This window comes from Uranotaenia lowii, chromosome 2, assembly GCF_029784155.1.
Source record: "Uranotaenia lowii strain MFRU-FL chromosome 2, ASM2978415v1, whole genome shotgun sequence".
NCBI classification, from domain to species: domain Eukaryota; kingdom Metazoa; phylum Arthropoda; class Insecta; order Diptera; family Culicidae; genus Uranotaenia; species Uranotaenia lowii.
The window spans coordinates 319,151,410-319,176,015 of record NC_073692.1 but is presented as its reverse complement, the minus strand read 5'-3'; the positions used below and the strand labels follow the sequence as shown (position 1 = coordinate 319,176,015).

At 41.8% G+C, this 24,606-nt stretch overlaps 2 protein-coding genes across 2 annotated transcripts in view; one reads left to right on the top strand and one right to left on the bottom strand.

The window, feature by feature from the left end:
- LOC129743827 (E3 ubiquitin-protein ligase SMURF2) overlaps window positions 1-12,826 on the top strand; it is a 117,739-nt gene extending 104,913 nt beyond the window's left edge. Inside the window, exons 5-13 of the mRNA XM_055736025.1 lie at window positions 4,980-5,682; window positions 5,748-6,388; window positions 6,456-6,889; window positions 6,957-7,168; window positions 9,169-9,362; window positions 9,431-9,620; window positions 9,921-10,120; window positions 10,189-10,352; window positions 10,442-12,826. Of these exons, the coding sequence (XP_055592000.1) occupies window positions 4,980-5,682; window positions 5,748-6,388; window positions 6,456-6,889; window positions 6,957-7,168; window positions 9,169-9,362; window positions 9,431-9,620; window positions 9,921-10,120; window positions 10,189-10,352; window positions 10,442-10,726 (3,023 nt within the window). The 3' untranslated portion in view covers window positions 10,727-12,826. The remainder of the gene's footprint in view (window positions 1-4,979; window positions 5,683-5,747; window positions 6,389-6,455; window positions 6,890-6,956; window positions 7,169-9,168; window positions 9,363-9,430; window positions 9,621-9,920; window positions 10,121-10,188; window positions 10,353-10,441) is intronic.
- A 658-nt stretch (window positions 12,827-13,484) lies between these two features.
- LOC129745607 (serine/arginine repetitive matrix protein 2-like) lies at window positions 13,485-22,843 on the bottom strand. Its single transcript, XM_055738784.1, has 5 exons — window positions 22,550-22,843; window positions 20,911-21,837; window positions 14,931-19,623; window positions 14,675-14,861; window positions 13,485-14,541 (listed from the first exon to the last, which is right to left on the bottom strand). The coding sequence occupies exons 2-5, from the start codon at window positions 21,467-21,469 to the stop codon at window positions 13,855-13,857; spliced, it is 6,126 nt and encodes a 2,041-aa protein (XP_055594759.1). The 5' UTR covers window positions 21,470-21,837; window positions 22,550-22,843; the 3' UTR covers window positions 13,485-13,854.
- Window positions 22,844-24,606: the final 1,763 nt, after the last annotated feature.

The window sequence follows — 24,606 nt, the reverse complement described above, 5'->3', positions numbered from 1 at the left end:
ACCTAGCATATACGCATTTAGAGACCTCTTTTCTTGACCATTCTTGAAGCGGCCTCCTCTACAACGACTCAAGGTCCGACTTTTCCTTGTATTGACCCTCCGCGGTCTGATTTCTCCTCTAAACGACTCTAGTTATGCTTCACAACCATTATGCACGTCTTCCTACATCTATACAAGCCTCACAGGGTGTTTAGCTCTACTCCGAGGCTATTCTCCGCTCGTAAAATACTCTTTTCCATACAGGATCCAATGCGGAGAAGTGTCTTATCTCCATTTCTTCATTAATAGAATACGACACTAGTCGAATAATACCTGGCGGTGAAGTTCTAATCCGTACGAACCCATCGTTGACCACATGTGAATTTGTTCTTCACTTTTTTTAGAATATCCGCCTTATTTTTTTACAACAGAGGAGCAAAGAGCTGATGACCATGATTCTTCAAGCCTCGAGGTCGCACACTGAGTAGGAGTAATTCTAATAGTGGGGCAGTAGGTTCTTGATGAAAGTCAATCGGCGACAATGGAAGCCCGTGTTGCGGCACAAATTTCCCGTATGATTGAATAACAGCCGAGGCGTATTCAAGGGTCGATCGAACCAATATGAAGTAGACTCTTGAGACAGTAGATACCCTTAAAGTATTTTGTCATGCAGAATAGAAAACCCAAGCATCTGGAAGCTTTATCAACGATGTAATTTGTTTGGATATTGAAATCTGGCGATTGTCTCGTGTGGGGTTGTTGATGGTGGTTCTCTTGAGTCAGAATGTCCTACTTAATTCTCATGTGACGAATATGTTGGCATGTACCTCTACTAACCTTGGACGTTGGATTGACTAGGTCAAACTCGATAACACCCTACGTTTGCTGCATGATCTGCAAGCAGCAATACTTGGCATGGCTTTTGAAGCTAAGTGGATTGTCGATCATCACACCTAGTAACTTAATTGGCACGATGTCACACTGTTTAAAGGCAACAGTACATGTACATAGCTAATATCAAGTTGGTAATCAGCACCATTTTGGTTTTGGGCAGAGCTTGACGCAAGCTCTAAAAACGTATACAGTTCTTAACTAATTCAATTGTTAAGGCGCGGAACTAATCTTCTGTGGTAGGAGAGTTTTACATCAGGAGGATAATGTCTTCCGCGAGTTTCATCAATTTAACTCCTGTTGGGAGGCTTATCGCAAAAAAATATATTCCAAGATACCTAGCTCTTAAAATATTTCATATAAACGCCAACGGACAATCTTTTAACAAACCTTAACACCATCTACTGACAGAAAAGGTCAACATTTCTCGATAATTGAATTTTTCACTTGTACCCCTCGTTCCGGGGGGTTCAAATGCACTCTAATATGCTTTTGTTCAAATTTGGAATACATTTGCAAAATGTACTCTGAACTACTTTCGCCAATTTTTGGAGAAATGCTATGCCACTGACTCAATTTAATTAAGAACCTGACTCGTTTTTGCGCATTCAGATTCCTGAATTAAAAATAATAATCTTCAATTTAAACAGACAACTTATTTGTATTGCATATCTGGTTGAGCCTGATCATTGATTCCAAATTCCACGGAACAGTGCTGAGGATATTGCGATTAAGGGTTTTGCAGAAAAAGCAGAAAGTAGTGTTTTCTAACTGTCTAATGAGATTTAGAAAAAAAATTCAAACCTGTCCACGTGGACATCCGAGGACGGGTTTAGGGTTTGCCAAACGTCCACGCTTGTCCACGCAGAGGAAGGAGGGGGTCTAAAATCGCATTTTTCTATCCATTTGGTATCTGAACGGCCCCCAAGTAAAAGAAAGCTTTGAATAGCGAATGATGACTCTGATACCGAAAACCGTGCTAATTTTGGAGAGCCAAGACCACGTAGAGAAAGATCTCAGTGTGTTTGTTGTGCTAATTAACCTTCAAAATGCTAGTTATTTCCGATCGTGTAATATAAATTGTTTTTTTTTTCTTAGCGTGTTTTACTGATAGTTGCATTTCTGCCGCACCATTTGATGGTGGCGCTTTTGGATTTTGTCCGTCGATTTCTGCAAGAGTTCCGAATCTTGTAATGGATAATTTTTGCTTATCGTCACTAGTTCGTCGTCGTCGACCCTTGCGGAACACATCCCTCATTGGTCTGTATAGCTATTGTAAAAGTAGCTTTCCAGTCTACAGAGATATGCCGGAATCCTCATTAGGATGAGCTATGAACTTATGCTATTAAAGGTGTCCCTCACGTATATAATGACAACAGCGTAGAAACGGCCTCCTTTACCTTTTGATCAATCTGGCTCTGCCCGCCATTTCAAATACATGGATGCGCCTCTTAATACGCCAATGGGTCTTTTAGTGACTTGTATCTCTTCCACACATCTGGAAATACTTTTGTAGCCACAAAGGTCTGCAGTGACGACAGATGCATTAAAAAAAAAACCACAATTTCGGCCTCCTCTGCAACATTCGGAATGTGGTATGGCCCTGGAGTTTTTTCAGTTGAAGCTACTTGGAGATATCGCGTAGTTCCGACATCGATATAAGCGCCTCCTCATTATGACCTTTGTCGTTTTAGACTGGTGGCTGTGGCATCCTTATATATACCTTCTATGCGCTCATACTAGCGTGGCCAGATCTGGTAGACTTACGGATCTATGGATCGATTCTCGAAATCTACGGATTCTCAATATTTCCTACAGATTTTCTACGGATTATTGAAAAAATTGTAGGGATTCTACGACGGATAAACGATAATACAAACTGACGACTGCAATGAACTCAAATTCAAGATTTTATGATTTAGAGTTTAAGGCGTTAGTAATACATACGTAAACGAAAAACATAAATGTTGTTCGATTTTCCGCAAAATTTATCGATCGAGTTTTCACGAATTGTGTTGTTAATTTTCTTGGGAAAGAAGCCGGTTGGCTTCGGCTTACTTGTTCATGGCCATCCTGAAAGTAAGTTGTAGTTCATAAGATTCGAAACTGTCTAAATAATAACGACAAAAAAACAGGTCATCATATCTCATTCAACGGAAATTGTTATGCTTTTCATCTTGTATCAAATCTACGGATTTGAGCGATTTGCAATTTGGCCACAGTATGAGAGCCGTACTCAACCAACGCTGTTGAGCAATTGCTAGCACAACTGACCTTTACCGTCTCTAGTCTCCAGCAATCAGGTCAACCCTGAAAGCGGGCCGTCCGGGATTCCACAGTGGCCAGCCGGTATTCGCTGATCTTGGGACTTTAGCAAGGTATAAATGCGCAGCATTCCCGAGCTCCAACTAACGCTTCAGGGCAGTCCTAAAGGGTGTCCACGATGAAATCGCCACTCACAAAATTGATTCGCAAAATTCGAGTTTTCATCCGATTGCCATCAAATTTTCAGGGATTGAAAAATAATTATTAAACTTCATGTTACAATTTTACTGGTATTTTATTTACAGTCCATACGCAAATGCCTGCTGCTTGGCCTTAACCCCGGCCATAAGATTTTGCACAACCTGTGAATCAACCGCTTTTTGCATGTAAACCCATACTTTCTTCAGTTCCTCGACTGTCTTCACTATTTCAGGTCGTTTAAGAAGGTGCTGCTTAATAATCGCCCAATACTTTTCGATGGGGTGGAGATCCGGAGTGTTGGCAGGGTTGAACATTTGCGGCACTTGACCTTATTGTCCGCATGCGACTTCAGCACGTCCTTGAAGTAATGGCATGAGACCAAATCCAGCCAGAAGATTTTTGGGACGTTGTGGGCCTTCTGGAAAGGAAGCAGCCACTTTTTCATGTACACCTGTCCGTTCATCGTATCCTGGGTCATGAAAGGTTCACTCCGGTTCCCGCACATGCAGATGGCTTGCCAAATCCGGAATTTATTCGCAAATTTGGACATCTTCTCGAGTGCGGACAAGCTCCGGAACGCTGAACTTATTCTTGGCCGCGAAAAACAGGTTGCCGGGAATCTGTTTGAAGTCGGCCTTCACATATGTTTCGTCGTCCATGATGCAGCATTCAACTTTCGTCAGCATGTTGAGGTACAACTTCCTGGCACGGGTTTTGGCGGACTTGTTCTGCTTATGGTTGCGATTAGGGGCCTTTTGTACCTTAAACGTTCGAAGCTCAGTCTTAGTTTTGGCTTTCTGGACAAAACTTCGACTTAGGTGCAGTTTCTTAGCCACATCCCGAACGGAGTCGTTCGGGTTTCGGTTGAAGGCACCAACTACGCGGTTGTGATTTTTGGTGTTGTACGGAATACTTTTTCCTTCACTTCTGGACTTCTGATCGGTGGTCAATCGTTCCTCGAACCGCTTAATCACTCGCGACATCGTGGAATTCGCGATTCCCAACATTTTAGCGAAGGAACGATGCGAGAGATCCTTGTTCTCGTGATGAATGCGCAAGGTTTTATCACGCACGAACTGTCCTTTCGACTCCATTTCCGCGAGTTTTGTTCACAGTACTTTAAAACTTGCAAATGCACTATGTACTAAATCCACCAAAATTTCCACCAATTTCTATTCAACGGCTAAAAATTTAGAGTTATTTCATAGTGTGGCAATTTCATCGTGGACCCATTTATTTAAGGTCACGGGTCCATGTTGACTTCAAGGTGTAAAAGTTACACACGTAGGTGAATCATGCGAAAATCCATTGGGCAAATAATTTGTAAACAAGGAGGACATGGTCGCTCATAAAGCCTTGAAAAAATACATGGGTAATAAACCACTATAGGGTCACTGCAAGTTACTCTGCTTATCAAAGGCCGGTTACCCGAACACTTTTCCTGTTTTAAAGTATTGACGAAGTCATGTTCGACGATACCCTGCTTCGAATCACCGAGTTTTAATTAACAATCCTTGGCTTAAAGGGCAACGTTGTCCTGGATCAGTCAACTTTACTTTGTCGAAAGCCTCTCATAAACTATTCTACCTACCTCACAATCACTATTATCACAATCCATGAATTACATAACTTCCGTTTCGCAGATCAACGGTTGGAGCTCTGCAAAGCATCCCACGATGATCCAGAACCGGTGAAAGGCCAAATCATCGTATCGCTAATGTCCCGGGATGGTACCACCGGTGGTACTCCGTTGGCCATAGTTGGCCCGGCCGGGGACGTGCGCGGACCGGACGATGATGAAGAGATATCGAAAGACGATCTACCTGCCGGTTGGGAGGAACGTCTTACGCAAACGGGTCGTCTGTATTACGTGAACCACGTGACCAAAACCACCCAATGGTTACGACCCACGGAACCGGCAGGTGTGCAGTCAGCACAACAACAACCGTTTCTTTCCAACGGTAGCAGCAACAATAGCAGTGCGGACTCGATACCACCTGGTCCGTCGAAATCAGCCACCAACAACAGTATCAATAGTATTCAATCGAACGACTCTGGGAGTCGACGTCATTCGACGGAAATTGTTCTGAACAATTCCAACAACAAGGAAAACTGCAACGGAAATAAAGACCTTCGGTTGAAGGATACGGAAAATGGAATATCGCCGGTTGTGAACGGCAACAGTGGAAGCGGCCGCAACGACGCGAAGAGCCCGGTGCGGATTCGTGACGAAAGTATTTTGATAACACCAAGCTCCAGCACAAGCCCCCTCAGTGAATTCAACAGCCCGGTTACACCAAAACCATCTACCGATCTGCCCTCACCCAGAAACTCTGGGGTTGTGAGGTTTGTTAATTTAATAAAATATATAAAATTAGTGTCTAATTTATAACCCATATTTCATGTTTCAGAGACCCTCAGCTACTAACAGGACTGCCAAATGCCATCGGTTCACTGTCGATAGATCCTTCCGCCCCACGAACACATCCAACCAATGGAAATATTCCAAGTGCTCATTGCACACCTTCCAGCAATAATAACAATAGCAGCAGTAGTAGCAGTAACAACAACAACAATAGCACAAATGTAGGCTCAACAGGGGTAGCTCCCTTCCCAGTGCTAGCTAACTCTAGTTCTAGTAACTACAACAGCACAAACAACACGCCAACGCATGGCTCGAATACGCCAACGAGGGACCCCAACAACCCAGTGCCTTTATTTCATACTCCTCCCAGTGGTGGTGCTGGAGGTCTTCCGAACGGCACCGGTCGAACTCCGGAAAGTTTTCTCGGAGAGATGCCATCGGTCCCGGGGAGATCCCAACCACAACCTCAACAGCCAACCAGCAGTAACGGAATCGAACCAGCAGGTCGAGAACCATCAGCAGGACGGACGCGGCGAAGCTCCCGTAATTCGGAGGAATCATCCCGCAGAAGATCATCTCGAACGAATCGGGCACAGCTGGTTATGCCACCCCAGCAACAACCGCCGCAGGCACAACGTGGCGTTGCACCTGTGATACGACCGGCCGTGGATCTACCTCCCGGTTATGGTAAGCTCAATACTTTAAAATAATTTTTCAATTTGATACAGATTTCAATGTATTGATCCCTTTCTAGAAATTCGAACGACCCAACAAGGTCAAGTGTACTTCTATCATATACCAACCAAAATGTCGACGTGGCATGACCCACGAATACCGAGGGACTTCGACACGCAAAACATTACACCGGAAACACTCGGGCCCCTTCCTCACGGCTGGGAACAGCGCAAAACTGCTTCCGGTCGGGTTTATTTCGTAGATCACAACAACCGAACCACCCAATTCACCGATCCTCGTCTAAATGGTCACATCTTGCACATTATTCGAAAACAAACGCAACCACCACCGGTGACAGCAGCCACAGGATCAGCAGCTTGTCCATCTGCGGTCAATGGATCGTCTCTGAACGCACTGTCCGGAGCCGGACCACAGGTGTCCAATGGAGGAGTGCCACCCGGTGCGCCCAGTAACTCTCGGTTGATCATGACAGCTGAAGCTGCTAATCCTATGGTAATGATTAGCTTGAAACCTACTTCAAATTACAAATAGCTGATTCTGAATTTCTTGGTATCTTTAGGATTGCACCCCACACAGGACGGTACAGCACAGCAGCAACATCACCGATCTGCCGCAGGGGCTGCTGGATGGTGCCGAGTTGCTGCCGAAGTATCGACGTGATTTGGTCGGTAAGATTCGATCGCTACGGGCCGAACTGCAAACATTGCAACCGCAATCCGGCCATTGCCGGTTGGAGGTGTCCCGGCAGGAAATCTTCGAAGAGAGCTACAGGTGAGTTAGATTGCAATGGAACCCTTGTTATTGACTAAGGAGTGTTAATTTTATAAAACGGACACTTTGTTTTGACGATATCTTATTCATTTATTGACCAAATTACATAGAGTTTTCTATAAAACATTGCAAAACTAATCCAGAACAAGAAGAAAGTGAGAAATTTAACCAAAAGTTTTCAACAATAAAATTGGTGCACTTTTCCTCGAACTCCCCCCATAAGCCTTTTTACAGTATCCGGCTTGACTTTTCGGCTGGCTTTTATCCACATTTTCTTGAACTCGTTGATGGACTGTGCTTCTCTACCATCCTCCCAAAGAGTGCGCTTGGTGATTGCCCAGTAACGCTCTACCGGGCGCAGCTCAGGACAATTTGGCGGATTGTCCTCTTTCTCAGAAAAACATATCTCGAAGGAGATTTCAGTAGTTTGAGAGTATCTGGAGTGAAGCGTAGTGTGCGGAAGCTAGGTCAGGCCAGAACAATGATGGGCTTGTATGATGACGATAAAGAGGAACAAGGCGTGTTTTGATGCATTCCTTACGATAATTTTCACCATAGATGGTACCTGTTGTGAAATATGGCGAACTTCTTTTTCCGGAAGAGCAGATAGCTTGCCAAACAAGCACTTTTTTGCCAAACTTTTCGATTTCATGAGGTACCTCCTTACCAACAATTGCGCTGAAAAATTGCGGCCCAGGAAGAGCGGCTGTGTTTAAGTTTTATCGTCCATTAAAATGCAACGGTTACTTTGCTTCTTCAAAATCGTATTCAGTCTCCGACATCGCTGCTTCACTCGCTCGTGCTGTTCTGCGCTCCGTTTAGGATGTCTCTGCTTCCTGTAGGTCTTAATGTGGTTCCTTCGTTTTATGTTTTGGACGGTCCCAACGGAAATTTTCAGTTTCTTGGCAATTCTTCGAACAGAGTTGTGTTCATGTGACAACAAAAGCTTAACACATTTCTTCTCGATTTGTGGATTCACTGTGCCTCTTCGGGTTTTGGATCTTGGCAAATTTTCATCTGATGATTTGATAAACCGCAGACTTCGATCGTTTCACAAGCTTTGCAATATTTCTACACGCTAGTCCATCTGAGCAGTACTTTTGAATTATAAAACACGGGTTTTTTTTATCAATTCGTCCCATTTTACGAAATCCACTCGCTTTCTCACAAAAAATATGTCAGTGCTTTGACAACAAACTTTTATACACGATGAAACCAGATTCATCAAATTTGGGTTAAACGTCAACTTTTTATCGTAACATCTAGGTGTCCGTTTTATAAACTGAACACTCCTTACCTACATAACATAAGGGTTCGGCGTCGATTGTCCGACGCAGAGGGCCAAGATAAAAGATCTCCACTGCTCGCGATCTGGAGCCAGCATCTTCACTTGCTGCCAGCCAAGGTTCTCGTCAACTGTGCGCATTTCAACGGCTTCGATTTCTATGTGCTTCGGGCAAGAAATAATAGCATCATGAGTTCTTGAAGCTCATCTGTACTGTCATTTTTACCTGATGAGCGTGAGGTATGGACTTCAACATGTCTGGACTGATCTGGAGTTGCTTCTCTTATACTAAAACCTTCATAAGCACTCTTTCGGGATTTTTTTTTACCTAACGAGATACATTGTTCGTTGGAAACGGCACTTCTCACTCTTTCTCTGGTTCTGCGCTTTTTTGTTCGAGATAACACCATATTATTTGGCATCTAAATGAAAATTTAGAAAATTTCCGATTTCGGAAGGTGATTTTTAAAGGTAAAAAAACCGAAACTTTGAGCGCTTTGAGGCACCCCTATATCAAGTCTGATTGAGCTGAAATTTTGTAGCAGGTTTTGTATATGATCGGTTTGCGAAATTCGACATGACCTGTTGCCCTTCTAATCGTAGATTATTCTTAAGCCAACCGCTGTGATTTTGTACGAAAAAATCCTTCAAAATGTTTTTTTTTAATATTTAATAGAATGTCTGAACAAACTATTTTTTTAAATTTCTTTCCCAGACTGATCATGAAAATGCGACCGCGGGACATGCGCAAACGGTTGATGGTTAAGTTCAAGGGCGAGGAAGGTCTCGACTACGGTGGCGTGGCCCGCGAGTGGCTCCATTTGCTGTCGCTCGAAATGTTGAATCCACAGTACGGTCTGTTCCAGTACAGCGGCGACGATCGATCGCTGCAGATAAATCCAGATTCAGGTAATGTGATTTTAATTTAAAAAAAAAAAAAACAGTCGAAGAAACTAATGGTCATTGTATCAATGCAGGAGTGAATCCGGACCATCTATCTTACTTTCACTTCGTGGGACGCATCCTGGGCATTGCCGTGTTCCACAACCATGTGCTGGACGGAGGCTTCACGCTGCCCTTTTACAAGCAGCTACTGAACAAACCAATCACGCTGAGCGACATCGAAGACGTCGATCCGGAGCTACACAGAAGTTTGACGTGGATGCTGTAAGTTTTTCTTTAATCTACCTTTTCCTTAGAAGTAGTTAACCCTTAGTTGGCCGCATCTTAAGCAGAGGTAAAGCCACGAGCCAGACTCGTGATGAGAAATTTCTCCATAAAATGTTTTGCTCTTATTTTAATATACATAGCCGATTAATATTGGTTTGTGGTACTGATATAAATGACAGAGGGTATATTTCTTGGGAAGTTTATGATGGAATTTTTTTCACCACGAGTCAGGCTCGTCATTATATCAAGGTATAATTTTGACGGAGGTTTATGTTAAATTTTCAATTTTTCCAACAGAGAAAACAACATATCCGGTGTGATCGATGCGACGTTCAGCGTAGAAAACAACAGTTTTGGAGCTTTAAAGGTGCACGAACTGAGGCCGAACGGTGGTTCCCAGCAGGTTACTGAGGACAACAAACGGGAGTACGTGAAGCTGTACGTCAATTATCGATTCATGCGCGGAATCGAGCAGCAGTTCCTTGCCTTGTCGAAAGGTTTGTTTCATCTGCATCAGTATTTCAAGTCTTTTGTTTAACCGTTTGAATGTTTTTTCATCTTTAAGGTTTTGGTGAACTGGTTCCCAGCCAACTGTTGCGGCCATTCGACGAAAGGGAGTTGGAACTGGTGATCGGTGGCATAAGTAAAATAGACGTTAACGATTGGAAAACGCACACACGACTGAAGCAGTGTACTCCAGAAACACCGCAGGTCGTCTGGTTCTGGCAGGTGAGACTTTGGAACAAGTTTATTCTCAAACTCTCAACAATATTGGACAATATTTATTTGTCACTAATTCTGTATTCGACTTCTTCCAGATCGTGGAATCATATTCACCGGAGATGCGAGCCCAGTTGCTCCAGTTCGTGACCGGCAGTTGTCGGGTTCCGCTTCAGGGTTTCCGTGCCCTCCAAGGTTCGACCGGTGCCGTGGGCCCCCGTCTCTTCACCATACACCTGACGGCGGATGCCCCGATGCAGAACCTCCCAAAGGCTCACACCTGCTTCAATCGCATCGATCTGCCGATGTACGACTCGTACCAGCTGATGCACGACAAACTGACGCAGGCCGTCGAGGAAACGTGCGGATTTGCTGTGGAGTAATACATTCGTGTGAGGAATGTATTTAGGTAACCAATTGTAAAGAGGAACAGAATTTGGTAATGGTTCCGACGACCGAAACTGCTGATACCTTGCAGTGAGTTATCAAGAATATGTGAAGTGTGAATTTTTACCACCTTTGGCTATAGGGCTACAAAGTGGTTCTAAAACTCTCAACCAGGAACATGAATCTGTGATGATATCATAAGCGGTCTATTTCTGATAGAGCCTCATGTTCTCAGAAAGGCGGGTTTGGTCTTTGAAGGATAACACGGTTTGGTATTGATAAGTCATTCGTATTTACATTCAAATTAATCCGAATATGGAATCAACGAGCTCCCTCCCGTTTACATGATGTGTTCGAAATTTCGTACAATTTTATCGTGAACTAACAGATCAAACCAAACAAATTTCACAGTTTAAACATACATAAAAGTTCATTAGTAAATCAAACTCTATTACCAATAGTGGCTAGCTCAAATCGTTACTTCCCGTAGGTAGAGCATTAATGCTACAAAATATTACAAAACATTAGCTCAAAAATTTTTAATCGGTAGAGTGTTAGAAAACATAAAAAGAACCAGTTTTGATATACTTGACTTAAAAATAATCCAAATAACAAAAAAAATCACCATTGTTAACAAATTCCATCAATTTTAAACGTTACAATTTTTAACCAACATTGTCGAAACGAGATTGGTATTCGAAATTTTTTACCTTACTAAGAACAGCTCTTGTATTTTGGCGATTATTCCAAAATTTTATTAGGTGAAATGTTTAACACATTGAAATTTATTTATTTGCGAATCGAGTGATATAGGTACAGAAAAAAACACGTTTATAGGAAAAAAAATATCAATCAAAAAATGAGATTATTATAGCCTTTCGATAGGTAGAAAGTATCATTGCCTGGCAAGTCTCGTTGGACTCCAGATTCAGCTGTTATTGGAAAGAAATTTACAAATGTATTTATTGTAGCTTATTTTATAAAACCAATATCAAATTTTTAGAACACTACCAATTTTCAATCTAGCTATGAAATTCGTGAAACATAATATTAGAAAGAAAAAGAAGTCTAGCATTAAACCATTGTTTGTCAGACCTCGACGGGACCTTCTAGTTTAGTGTGAATCTTTCTCGTCGTAAATCGATAGACGTTAATCAAAATAATTATCCTCCTAATCGAATTTTAATCAACTCGATATACCTGTTTGTATAAATCTGTTTACCCGAAGAACGCTCTTATGTTGATAGGTAAAGCATACTTTGCCTCTTACTCCGCGCCGTGCGTGAGCCGACGATAGTGACAATTCTCACTTACGGTGACTACGAGAATAGGATATGAACTCACAAAGTTCACAATCCGAAGTGACGGTTCTCGACTAAAATGACAGTAGGAATCGAATGACTTGACTGTCGTAACCTGACGCGAGACGCAGAATAAGAGCCTATAGGCTATAAGTCGAGTTCGTATAGAGAAGCTAACTCTGTTAATTTGCATCACCAACGCTGAAGAGTTTGGAAGATCCTCAACCAAACGACACTTATTCACCTCAACTAATACGAGAATAATCTCCGACCCTTGACTGCAGTTGAACGCTTGGTGTAAACCACTTCTAAGTTTGTACATAAAATCCTAAATCTGTGGGTATCCTCAATCCTTCAATCTTATTATGCTGATCAATAGGCGCACCTCTAGACGAAGTTGGTTTTGTATAATATTGTAAGTTCAACTACTGCGTCGAATATAGAATGCTAACTCTGCTATTGGAACACAAAGTCCCGTAATGTATAATAGGCTAACGAAAATCAAGCAAATGGTATTGTATTTTCCTTCCGTGGTTAGTTAATGGGGGATTGTGCCGCTTCAGTTCTAGTGTCATCATGCTGTTTCGGCTGCTCCCCAGGCCTGGTTGCGTTTTTGTGCTTGGTTTATTATATTTTTTAAACAATTAACGAGAACAACCAACGAAATGTCGGTGAAATGGTCAAAAACGTTAATTATTAAAAATTGTAACAATTGGTCATGAGAAAAGGATAGGAGTAAGGACGAAAGCCGTATATATTATTGTAAATTATATTAAAATATTTTATACCGTTAAACTGATCACGTTTTTCGTAATATATTGCGTATATCACAGCCCTGGTTTATTTTTTTTTTTTCCTCAGACAGGGAAAGCCCGCTGGAGTTAAGCTTCTCTGAAGCCTCTTCTCCAACAGGCACAAAACCCTGTCAAAACAATTTTAATAATTCGTTTACAATATTTTTCCAAAATATGTATGAGCACTCCAGTGAGCGAGATAATGCTCTGTGAAGGAGTGCTTGGCACTTTTCGTTTGGTTTTAAAAAACTTCGGGGAATAGACCTTCTGGATTTGTTTGTGATAATTGGCATTAGGATAGGTATTTGCATTCTGAAATCTGAAGTTATTGTTTTTAGTGTTGGCTGCTTTGGAGAAGAAAAACAGGCTCCCGTACGATCCAAACCCGGCTGTCTCTTGAGAACGTGCTAGCGGCCTAGAAGAGAAACGTGAGCACATCTACCTTATCAGCCTCTCATAGCACCCGTATCCGTATGCATGATCGTAGATTTTGATGTGATAACGGCTCTGAACCTTTCCGAGGTGGACAATACAACACTAACAAACAAGGACATCACATTCAAAAAGCACCAAAAGTCTTGGCCATCGGCTTCTAGAGACAGTTGTGTGATAACTCTAATCAGGGAAGATTCTTCAAAATTCAAATAAATTTATTTCGATTTGCTACAGTTCAATAACATAGTATTATTAATTTATTTAATCATAGATGATTTATGAAATTATATTACTATCTTGTTAGCATACTCAACACTATTTGACAAACACGTTCTTATGCAATAATTTCGCTTGTTTGTGTGTAGTTCATTTTAATTTTTTCACGATCAAATTAAAATTCAAATAAAAAATCTTTAAGACTTATCATTTCAAATCTAAAGAAGCTTCCAAGCCAAAGCTTCCCCCGTTCGGCTATCACGCTGAATGGTTCAGAAAATTCAAAACGTGCACTGCTTAGCTCTCCATGAGCTATTTGCTGTTTGCACTGATAATTACTTCGAAAAAAGAAGCTATCTTAAAAACTGATACCTGCACCTAGTGGTGCATGTCGTAGGACATTCCGTGCCTCATCGCAGCTGCGGCGTCGATTGGGTGTTGGGCTTCCGGTGGAGCATGAGGTCCTCGATAACCATCGCGCCTGTGATGTTTCTTCATCATTATTGGAGGTCCACCCATCATGCCGGGAGACATACCTGGGGGTGGTTGCTGTTGTTGCTGCTGTTGTAGCGGCGGCGGGAGATGGGATAGAGGTGGTGGTGGATGACTCGGATGATGGTGGTAATGATGGGGAACATGTTGGTGGTGATGGGTTCTAATATGCGGGGGCATATTTGCGGGCATTCCAACGTTTGGGGCGTTGCGATACATGGAAGGACCTGGAGGTGCTGGAGGTGGTGCACCGGTGTGATTGTTCAGATTATGATTTGAATTAGCAATATTAGGATTCGTGTTGCCGTTGGGGTTTGGTGGTGTTGCTGGATGAAATGGAGTAGCCGGATTGCTAGAGCCAACAGAAGAAGACGTATTCGAAGGTGTAGTACCGCTACTAGAAGCACGAAAGGGCAGCATTGGCGGAGCATCTCGGAAATCGATAAACTGCACTGGAGGAGGGTTGACACATCGTGGTTGCATTAGCTCCGGCGGTGGTGACCCAGGGGGAGGTGGAGGAGGTGACATTCTTTCGAGCTCCGGATCCACTTGTTCTTTCTCTAAATCCAGTTCCTGTGGAAAAAAAGTAATAAAGTATTAAAACGTAATTCAATGATGAAGCAAAAGAAATTCAAATAAATCACTTGTCTGTCTTATGAAAATATCTACAACTAACCATCGATAAATTAAAGTCAAAGGTACTCACCGGTAACTTCAGCCTCTCCAGTAACCTCTTCCGTCCGGTAACCTTCAAGGTTCGTTTTCGTCGTAGCTTTTTACGCTGCTTGGAGGCGGAAATTTTCGCCGGTGATCTTAGTGCTTCCGCACCGGAAGAAGACGATTCGTCGCCTGGAGCAACGCCATCGGCAAACAGTACCTTTTTGCGGGCCACACTGTGGATTAATTAGGGAAAGAAAAATTAACTCAACCATGTAAGGAAGAGAACATTATTTTGAACATACCAGGAGCCGGTTTTAGTTCGCAGGATGCTTCGTTCGTAGTTGCGACTGAGGGCGGCAACCACCTCCTTCTGTTTGGTGGCATCGAAGAGTTCGTCTTCGTCAGAAGAGCTGGCCGGGGCAGTAGCAGTTTCCGCCAACAGACGTTTAACTTCCATTTTAAGCTTCTCCTTGCGCATTCGCTTTTCAACGCGTTTCTTCGAGCGCTCGGAGCGTATTTTTTTCTTCAATTCTAAACGGCGTTCGTGGCGCAGTTTGAGCTCTTCTGCCGTAAGGATTTTAGGTGTCAGAAGATTTGGAGTGGCCGAGGGCGATTGTTGGATGAAGTAGGGATTCGGTGTTGCCGGTTGCTGTGGCGTTTGCTTTGGATGTTCCGCGATTTGGGGCGTAGGTGGCGGTGTGATTTTGACCGGTGGTGGCACAGCGGTTGGAACAATTTCAAGCACGTTGCCAACTTGTTTTACGAATGTTTTCGGTTGATCTATGGTCGGTGGCGGAATAGTGGGTATTTGAATGTTCTGAGAATTGGGTTGGTATGGCCCGTTCGGATAGCCTCCGAGATGTGGTGGTATTGGTTGCAGAATTGGTGCATGGGGAGCTCTCTGCCAACCTTGCTGTGGTGGAGGACCGCGGGGATAAAACGGTTGCCGTGGAACTTGTTGATTATACGGCCCATATGGAGGATGTGGATGACCTTGGGAATGATATTCTGGCGCAAAGTTTTGCTGATACACAGGGTGAATTGCTCCCGGGGTTCCCGGGAATTGTGGGGGGTACGATGGAGGTCCTTGTTGTATTCCATGATTTATGTGGGTCTGTATGGGTTGATAATCTCCGTAGTGCTGTTCGGTTTGGGGAGTTGGAGGTGGATCTGATTTTTTAGGTTGCTCAGAACCATTTATTCCTAAAACGATATTGATTCGGTCGTCGAGAGAAGGCCTTTGTGGCGAGTCGCCTCCTTCTTGATCTTCTAGGACCATATCCTCTGCACCGTAATAGCCATAAGTTTTCGAGTACATATTATTGTAGGCTGAACTCTCGCTCTTAGGCTTTTTCTTCTGACTTTCGAGTTCTGCATCGCTGATAGTAGAGTCTGCCACGCTTTTCTTGTAGCCAGCGACCGGTGATTGATCATTTCCAACCGGAAAAACAGGGCCGTTTCCTCCGGAACTGGTGACCACATCGATTTGATTCTCAACCGGAGGCTCTCCTTTGGGCGAAGGTGGCCGTCCTTGGAAGAAAGGCGATCGTGAGCGACGTTTCCATTCACGTTCGGAAGATAATCTCCGTTGTCGATTACTGGGTGGAGGTGGACTAGGTGGTCGTCTAAGCAGCGTCGGACTTAAGCTTCTCGATCTGGATCGGGTGCGTTTTCTACGAATAGGAGGTAGCGGGCTTCTCAATCTTCTCGGAAGCGGACTCCTTGAGTGTCGGTTGCGATCCTTTCTACGATCGATATCTCTATCGCGATCTAGTGAAGATCGACGTCTAGGTGGACTGCGATCCTTGCGATCTAAAGAAGAACGTCGCCTAGCTGCAGGGCTTCGTAAATCACGATCCAATGAAATACGACGCCTTGCAGGACTTCGGAGAACTCTGTCCATGGAACTACGACGTCGTGGAGGACTTCGTACATCACGATCCAATGATAAACGACGCCTAGGGGGACTACGATTATCACGATCTATAGATGATCGACGCCTGTGTGGGCTACGAATTTCACGGTCCGCAGGACGCCTCAGAGGACTTCTTTCCTTTGGTTTTGTAGGACTAAGAAGATCCCTCGATTGCTGGCGTTTATTATTGCGATCACGAATTCTTTTGGGACTGTGTTCCCTCGATCTTTGATCTCGAGTTCGTTTAGAAGTAGCACGCTCCCTGGAACGAGATTTGCTTTTTCTCTTCGCAGCTGCATCAGTTTCATCTTCTCTTTTTTGGATTTGTTTGGTTTTCTGATTTTCATCTTCTTCGTCCTCGGGTCCAAGAAGATTCAACGAGGAAGAAGTGGGATTAAGTTTGTTTTTGCTCTGTAATTTCAATTTGAAAGGAGAATCGCGTTCCATATCCAAAGGTTTAATTGCAGCAGAAAGCGATTCTTGACTGCTGACAGGTTCCGCCAACGAATCGTTCATTATGCTGTAAATCTTAGAAGGAGTTTGAACCGGGATCTTCGGGGTCGCTTTTGGTAAAAGATACTCCGGAATAACCAACGAAGCATTTGGTGTGGAATTAAGATCAATCTTTGGTTCCGTCGATATTTCCTCACGCTCCGGACTTTTCATTTGTTCGAGCAAATCACTGGGGACAAGTTTTTCTATATCCTCAACCGGAATGATAGCTTTTAGAATCTTCTTCTTGCGTTTGATGAGCACAACCTTCTTTTTAACCTTTTTAGCACCTTCTTCTGAGCTTGATGAATCCGATTCTGAGTCGGAAGAACTCGAGCTGGAGCTGGACGAACTTGATGAACTTGAACTGGAATCAGAACTCTCTGACGTACTGCTTTTACTAGAAGTGGTACTTGATGAACCTCGCCGTTTGTGGACCTTTTTGCCTTTTTTAGCTTTCTTCGATATTTGTGCGTCTTCTTCCGGTTTTGATTCACCTAACACCGCCACAGGTTCATGCTGTGTCAAAGCTTGCATAAAATTCTCATATTCGTCAGCCAACTTTTCCGTAAAATGTCCCTCGGGTACTTTTTTGACTGGTTCCTGAGGTTTGGCAACGACAGCATTTTGTCGCTGCTTTTCTGCTTCCTCTAATTTGGACTTCATAGACTTCAGCTGACTTTGAATGTTGAGCAGGTCATCCATGGGAATAATGTCTTCATGAATGCTTTTCGGGATTAATCTAGCTCGCTTGTCGTTCTCCTGGAGTGGCGGTAAGGCGATTGATGCTGGCTGCTTAATGATATCTTTACTTGGAGTAGTTTTAACGGTAGCAACGGCAGTGACAGATTTACTGGCAGACGTAAGCGGACTTAATTCATCGTTTTCCCAGTTATCCGCGTAGTCATCAGTGTCCGGTGAATCGGATTCCTGGCGGTTACGATCTTCAAGCTCTTGTTTGCTCAGCACTGGCAAGGACTCAACCAGCTGTTCTGTGCTAGTGGTATTCAGATCAGTTAAAAAGGAGCAACTGAATTTTTGTTTAGGCTGCGTTTTAACTACTTCATTCTGTATTTTCTCATCTTTTTGGTTTTCTGGAGTAACCGCAATCTTTTCTGAAACTGTTTCGTACTTTTCAACGTTCAGTTTATCTGTGGATTTTTCTTCATCTATTAATTTATTTGATGTATGATCAGCTCCTTGATCAATTGCTTTTGCGAGTTCCTCATTTAATACCGTTGCTGGCTCTGTGTTTGATTCCTTGACTTTTTCCTGCTCTTCGTCTGTAAGCGGTTCTTGCTTCACAATGCTATAATCGATTTGAATAGGTCTAAACAGAAGCTTATCACAATCGTCTGGTTTCTCGAGTTTGATTCGTTTGATGATCTGCTCTTGCTGCTCTTCTTCGTCTTCCGGCAGTGAAATGTCATGTTCCGATTCAGTCGTAGTATTTTTCACTGTTTCTTCCAATTCTGTTTGCTTCTCTTTTGCTTCCTTTTCAACCGTAGACTGCTTTCTTACATCTTTGCGCTTGTCTTTGGATTTTTTCTTTCGAGAGGAACTTGATTTTTTCGGCTTCTTTTCCTTGGATTTCTTTTTCCTTTCCTTCTTTTTAGCAGGCTTGTCCAGCTTTGGAGTTTTGGCTCCATCGCTGTCATTTTCGTCTTCTTTAGCTTGCAACGCTGCAACAGCTGGAGTAATAAGTGTACTACGAGAAGTCGACGGTTTTGAAGAAGCAGCATCTTGCGCAACAATTCGTTCTCGCCATGTGATAACAGGGAGACTCGTGGTGAACTTTTCTTCAGACAATACACCGAGGTAATTGGTGCGCGAACTGGACTCCGCATGTGCTGGTGTAGGCGGAGTTTTACCACGAGTACTTGGTAATAATCCTAACGATCGACTACCTAGAGAACCCGAACCACTATCAGCTTTGAAACCTTTCTTATCGGATCGAATTCCAGGAGTTTGGGCACGTACGCGCCCCTTCTCATTACGATCACGACTTTTACCACGCGATTTAGCTCTGTTATCGATTTTCCTTTCTCGGTCTCGTTCCCTCGAACGAGATTTTCTCTTGTCCGGCACTTTTCCTTTCACTTCTAAACTTCCCTTCCGGTCTTTGCTTCCCCTCTTGCTACGATCGTCATCTCGCTTACGGCGGTCTTCCCGAGAAGCGCTCCTCCGTTTGCGACCTTTGTCCCTCGTGTCGTCCTGTTTCGGTTTGACGCTTCGATCTCGTGATCGTTTCCGCTCATCGCTTCGACGTTTGCTGCTGTTGCTACGTTCGCGACTGTCTTGCTTCTCGTGCTTTTCTTTCCCCCCTTTGTTCACTGCAAGATCATCCTTGCGTCCATCTTTACGATCCTTGGATCGTCGACCTTTGTTTTTGTCCTTATCATCTCTGCTGCTACTTTTGCTATTGCTCTTTTTCTCCGCTGCCGGTTTGTCCTTGTTGCGAGTGCCTTCTTTACCGTCATCTTTGCCTACGTTAGAAGCTTTGGATGCCGATGATGATGACGATGGTTTCTCGCGTGGCGGTGTTTTTTTACGTTCTCCGATATTCAACAGCAGAGAGGATAACAAATCTGAAATAAATAATTTTGTTTTTGGATCTCAATTTAAGAAGGCAACAACATACGGGAGAATGCAAAGTTATGGAAAAAAACTGTTAAAAATATCAGATTTGAAATTAATCATGATAATATAGCTTTAGATCTATAATCAGTCCTAAGAGGTAAATTGCCATTAAACATTAGGAAACTGCCATTATACTCCAGCCATAGAAAGTAGTAAATTATCAAATCGATATAGGTACAGAAGAAACAGAATCCCATTTGAACTTGGAACTGATGAGGATGGTTTTGTAAAACCAACAGATCCTGAGTTTTTTTTTTCGAATAAATACATTAAGGACCGAGGAGAAATCTACACAGTAAGATTTTTGAATAAGTTTTGATTAATTTATGGTTGAATTTATTATTTTGCATGCCAATCGCACAATTTCCAAACGATCCTTTTGAATACTTACTTTGTTTTAATTTGACATTTAAGTCCCATTTAAAACATTAATTTTAAATGCAACGATCTAGTCAAAAAAACGTTGATAAAGTTAGATGAAAATAAACTGCGATTTTTATTCGATTTATTGATTAATATTTCAGAAATATCAACAATACTGTTAAACGTACACAAAAGTTAATTCGAGATAGTTAGATTTATCTACAAGTAGGCTTATAAAACTTTTTCGTGCTCAACATTGATGATTGATAAATTTGAACCGTACTTTTAATTGAAACTTAACCCTTGATACCAAAATTTAAAAGTTAATCATTTAGCAGCAAAGTGATGCCGAGATCTGCCATGATTGATGATCAAAATTTACCTTACAGTGTACTAAAACCACTAAAACCCTTTTCAAACGATTGCTAACCGTGGCATAGTTAAGGCATCAGTGCGAGCAGAATTTGAAATAATTGTGATATCCACAATTGAAAGTTTTTCTTCAACTTTTGCTGTGTATCACCGTAAGTTATCTTGACCCGAATGACAATTAATATTAATATTTATCAGCGTAAGTCAACCGAGATAATAGCAAATTTGGCTCTCAAGGCTTGGTAGCAAAATGTTGTATGATTTTTCCATAAAAGTATGTTTGAGTATATGAAAAAAAACAGGTTGTCTTCAAATTAAAAAATATACACTTAAAAAATAGGCTTGAAATCGTTCTTCTTAAGCAATTGACAAGCTTATGGCTTGAAATCGTGTAGCCAATTAATTATTTCACTTCCGCAATCTTCCATTTCATCATTCAGCAAAGATCCGATGCATAGAAATCATCGCTCGAGTCACAATAATAAACAAAAAATACTCACGTTCAGCTCGCTTTCTGTCCTCATCCGGGGAACCTTTTGCAGGCGACGACGACGGTGTTAGTGATTTAGGGGGCGTCGTCGAGACTGGAGCTTGGCTAGAGGATCGTTTTTCCACTGAAGATGATCTCCTTGATTTGAAATCTTTTCTGCTAGATTTCTTAAATGCACTTATTCCATCTTCTTCCCGATCGGTATTAATGGTTTTTTCATCCAAATTTAGCTTTTTAGAAGTATCTTTCTCAGCAAATCCCTTAGACTCGATTTCACCCTTTCCTACATTCAACGGGGAATCAGAACGGAAGATTGCCTGTTCCCAAAGATCATCGTCTGCGCCACGCAAAACGGGAACCGATTCCTTAGGCAGAAGCGACGAATTACTATCACCTACCCCATCGTCGTCGTCATCGTCTTCTTCTGCCATTTTGACCAAATGCTTGGGAGTGGACAGTATTTCGTCAGCACCAAATTTCATAATCTCCATCGGGGTTAGGTCGGTGTTGGGAAGCGGTGGAGTACATGATGGCTCCCTCGTATTAGAGGAATCATCATCGAAATCCATCTCGACACGATAGCTTTAAGATCACTTCCTATGTTTCTTTCGGCTCAACTATCACACCGAGCGAGTCCACGACCATGGAACTCGTACGGATCAATTTATTCTACACAATCTGCCCAACTATGGCCTCCATTACTGTTTTCAGTCTTTTGACACTTCTACTAAACACAGTGTGTATCGAGCGAGACTGGTTTTTCTTCTGTATTTGGGGAGCCGTGAAAAAGTGAAGTTTGTTCTCTGTCCGCCTTCTTCGTGCCCCGCTGGCGGTCGCTTACCCCAGTGTCTTGTTTGTTACGAACGATCCGATTCTCCACCCCACCAGAAAACTGTTTGTATTGATGGTGGGCTGGGTCAGTGCTGCCGGAAAATAACTGTGAAAATAACGAAAAAGAATATTAAATATTAAAAAAATGTATTCTGTCACTTTAGGATTTTTTACTATGGCGCGATGTTGGTTCATCTCGTTCTCTTAAATTTTTTCAAACTTTTTCTTGCAAGAAATAAAAAAAATGCTCTAACGAGATTTGAAGTTTGTTGTTGGAAACTTGAGACGGTTTTTACTTCCAAACATAATGGGAAACTTTCTCAGCGATGAAAATTGCCCGAAAGTGGAATGTAGGCATTAAAGTACTGATTTACATATATGCATAAAAATAAGAGTAGAATGTCTAACAAAAAAAAAATAACACTTGTTTTTTTTTCCTCTCTTATTTTATGGCTCAGACCTATCGTTCCATAGAGCCAGGTCTTGTGAATATTTTAGCTGTTATTAACGCTTGTTTATAATATTTTGTTTATAAAAAAATCAAGTGAAAGTGTTATAGTAAAAAACAGTTCAAAATACCGAGTGAAATAAACTTTAGGATTTTTGTTGATATTTGACGGATGAATTCGGGGTTTTGATTCTCAACACCCACTTTATATATGTTTATTTTTTAGGTTGAATAAGTGAGATTTAACCATGCTTGTGGTACTTGTGCCGATTGTGTAATTAAAATTTACTAACCAAAGGCCTGAAATCAATGCTATTATGAATAAAAGATTTAATACTAACATCTGGCAACACTGGCCAAAATCACTCACCCTTGCCGTCCGTTGTTTTGATGGCTGATGCAAGTGCTGCACCAACACCAATGTACCGGAGCACACTGTCGGGGCAGGAAAAATTTTATCGCCGCCGAGCCAGAAAAATAGCAATTTTATAATTGCACCTGGTGCTCGAGCTGAAAGCCAAAACTTTATCAATCGTACAAATTCACCTGCAAAAACTTCCGAATTTTTCACCGAAGTAACAATTTTGCGCAACGATTGCGTTTTTCAGGGCTAAAATAGGAATTAATCGAACATCACTTGAATTTAACAGCACTCCGAGGATAAAGTTTCACACTTTTTCGCGTTTGCCTCACACAAAGCCAACGAATGCACACACACTGATGCGCGCACTGCGAATGGGAAGAGAAATGTCAAAATTGTTATCAAAATTAGGCTTGGGCGACAGTTCATTTGCTTTTAGTTGCTTTTAAATACGCTCGAGTGCGCTGTCAACGTTAATGAAGGCATAGTTTATTATTTTTCCGCCAGGTGAATTCATAAAAACAACTTCTTTAAAATAAAAAGAGATTATTGTTGCAGAAGGTTGGATTTCAAAGTGATGCAATCAAACACGCAGTGAAAAGATTTTTATTTCTAGGCCTCAAGGTATAAGCCATTCCAAATAAAGAAATTTTTTCTTTGTTTTTCCTTACTTTTCTATAATTAAAATGCATTTTTCTTTTATTTTCGTAACTTCTTCATTTGAAACGGTTCATAACTTGAGGCTCTAAGGAGCCAAACTGTTTTTTTTTTGTTTTTACAGCTTTCTTCTAGCTTAACACTTTTAATCAAGAAAAAAAATAATAGAAAGGGTAGTATGAAAATAAAATAATGCAGTAGGGGAGATGAGGGCATAATGGCCACCTTAAGCAAAACGCTTATTTACCCATAGAGAACAGCTGTAATATGTGAATTACATCATTGTTTCGTGTTCAGACACTCAAATAGTCTATTTCCTAATTGGATGAAACTTGAAAAAGTAGATAAAAACGTTTAAAAATACATTTTAAAAAATTTTGCGAAAGCTGAAAACCAGTCACCATAGAGGCATAATGAGAAACCCCCCGAGACAGTATGAGCACCATTAATGAAGGCAAGATGAGCGTTTTCTGCCGGGGAATCTAGCAGCGAATTCGACTCGATGAAGTCACCTGAATAATAGAGCTACAGCTTAACTTGTATCTTCTAACGATTTGGCCTATTGGTTGGAAGAGGTAATCAGTAGGCTCGGGTTCGATTCCTGATCAAGGTGACTTTTAATTTTCATTTATCATTCATGATCAAGATTGCACCAAACGGTGAGGCGTTGATTCATCAAACAAAGCAATAACATAATAATCTAGGTCTGTTTGTAGAATTCAAAGAATTAACACACATGCTCATACAATATGTTTCTGGTGTTTTGTGTGACGGAGGATGCTTTGATGCTATTAGTACAAAAAAGAAAAAAATTCCCTCGAACAGGAATCGAACTCGAGTCTACTGATTACCTCTCCGACACCTTACCAATAGGCCAAATCGACAGACAAAACAAGCCAAGCTGTAGCTCTATTATTCAGTTGACTTCATCGAGTTGAATTCGCTGCTAGATTCCCCGGCAGAAAATGCTCATTATGCCTTCATTGATAGTGCTCTGTTCGCCTCTAGTGAACAAATTAAAGTAAAAAATAGTTTTAAAATTGATTAAAGTGAAAAATCAAAAAATTTATGATGTTGAAAATTGAGAAACAATGTGTAGATCATGTTGCAGTGCGTACATTTCAGATCAAGATGATTTAAAGGTCATAAAAGCTTATTTGGTGATGCTCAAAAATTATAATATTTTCGTCACTTGAGAACCTAGCTGGTTATTAGGGGAGATGAGGGCATAATGGGCACCTTAAGGAAAATGCTTATTTAACCATAGAGAACAGCTGTAATATGTGAATTACATCATTGTTTCGTGTTCCGACACTCAAATAGTCTATTGTCTAATTGGATGAAACTTGAAAAAGTAGATAAAAACGTTTAAAAATGCATTTTAAAAAATTTTGCCGAAAGCTGAAAAC

Coding starts and splice junctions, on each gene's coding strand:
- LOC129745607 (XM_055738784.1), bottom strand. CDS start 21,469: ATGGATTTCGATGATGATTCCTCTAATACGAGGGAGCCATCATGTACT. Junction 19,624..20,910: donor GGACAGAAAGCGAGCTGAAC/GTGAGTATTTTT, acceptor TATTTATTTCAG/ATTTGTTATCCTCTCTGCTG. Junction 14,862..14,930: donor CGAACTAAAACCGGCTCCTG/GTATGTTCAAAA, acceptor ATTAATCCACAG/TGTGGCCCGCAAAAAGGTAC.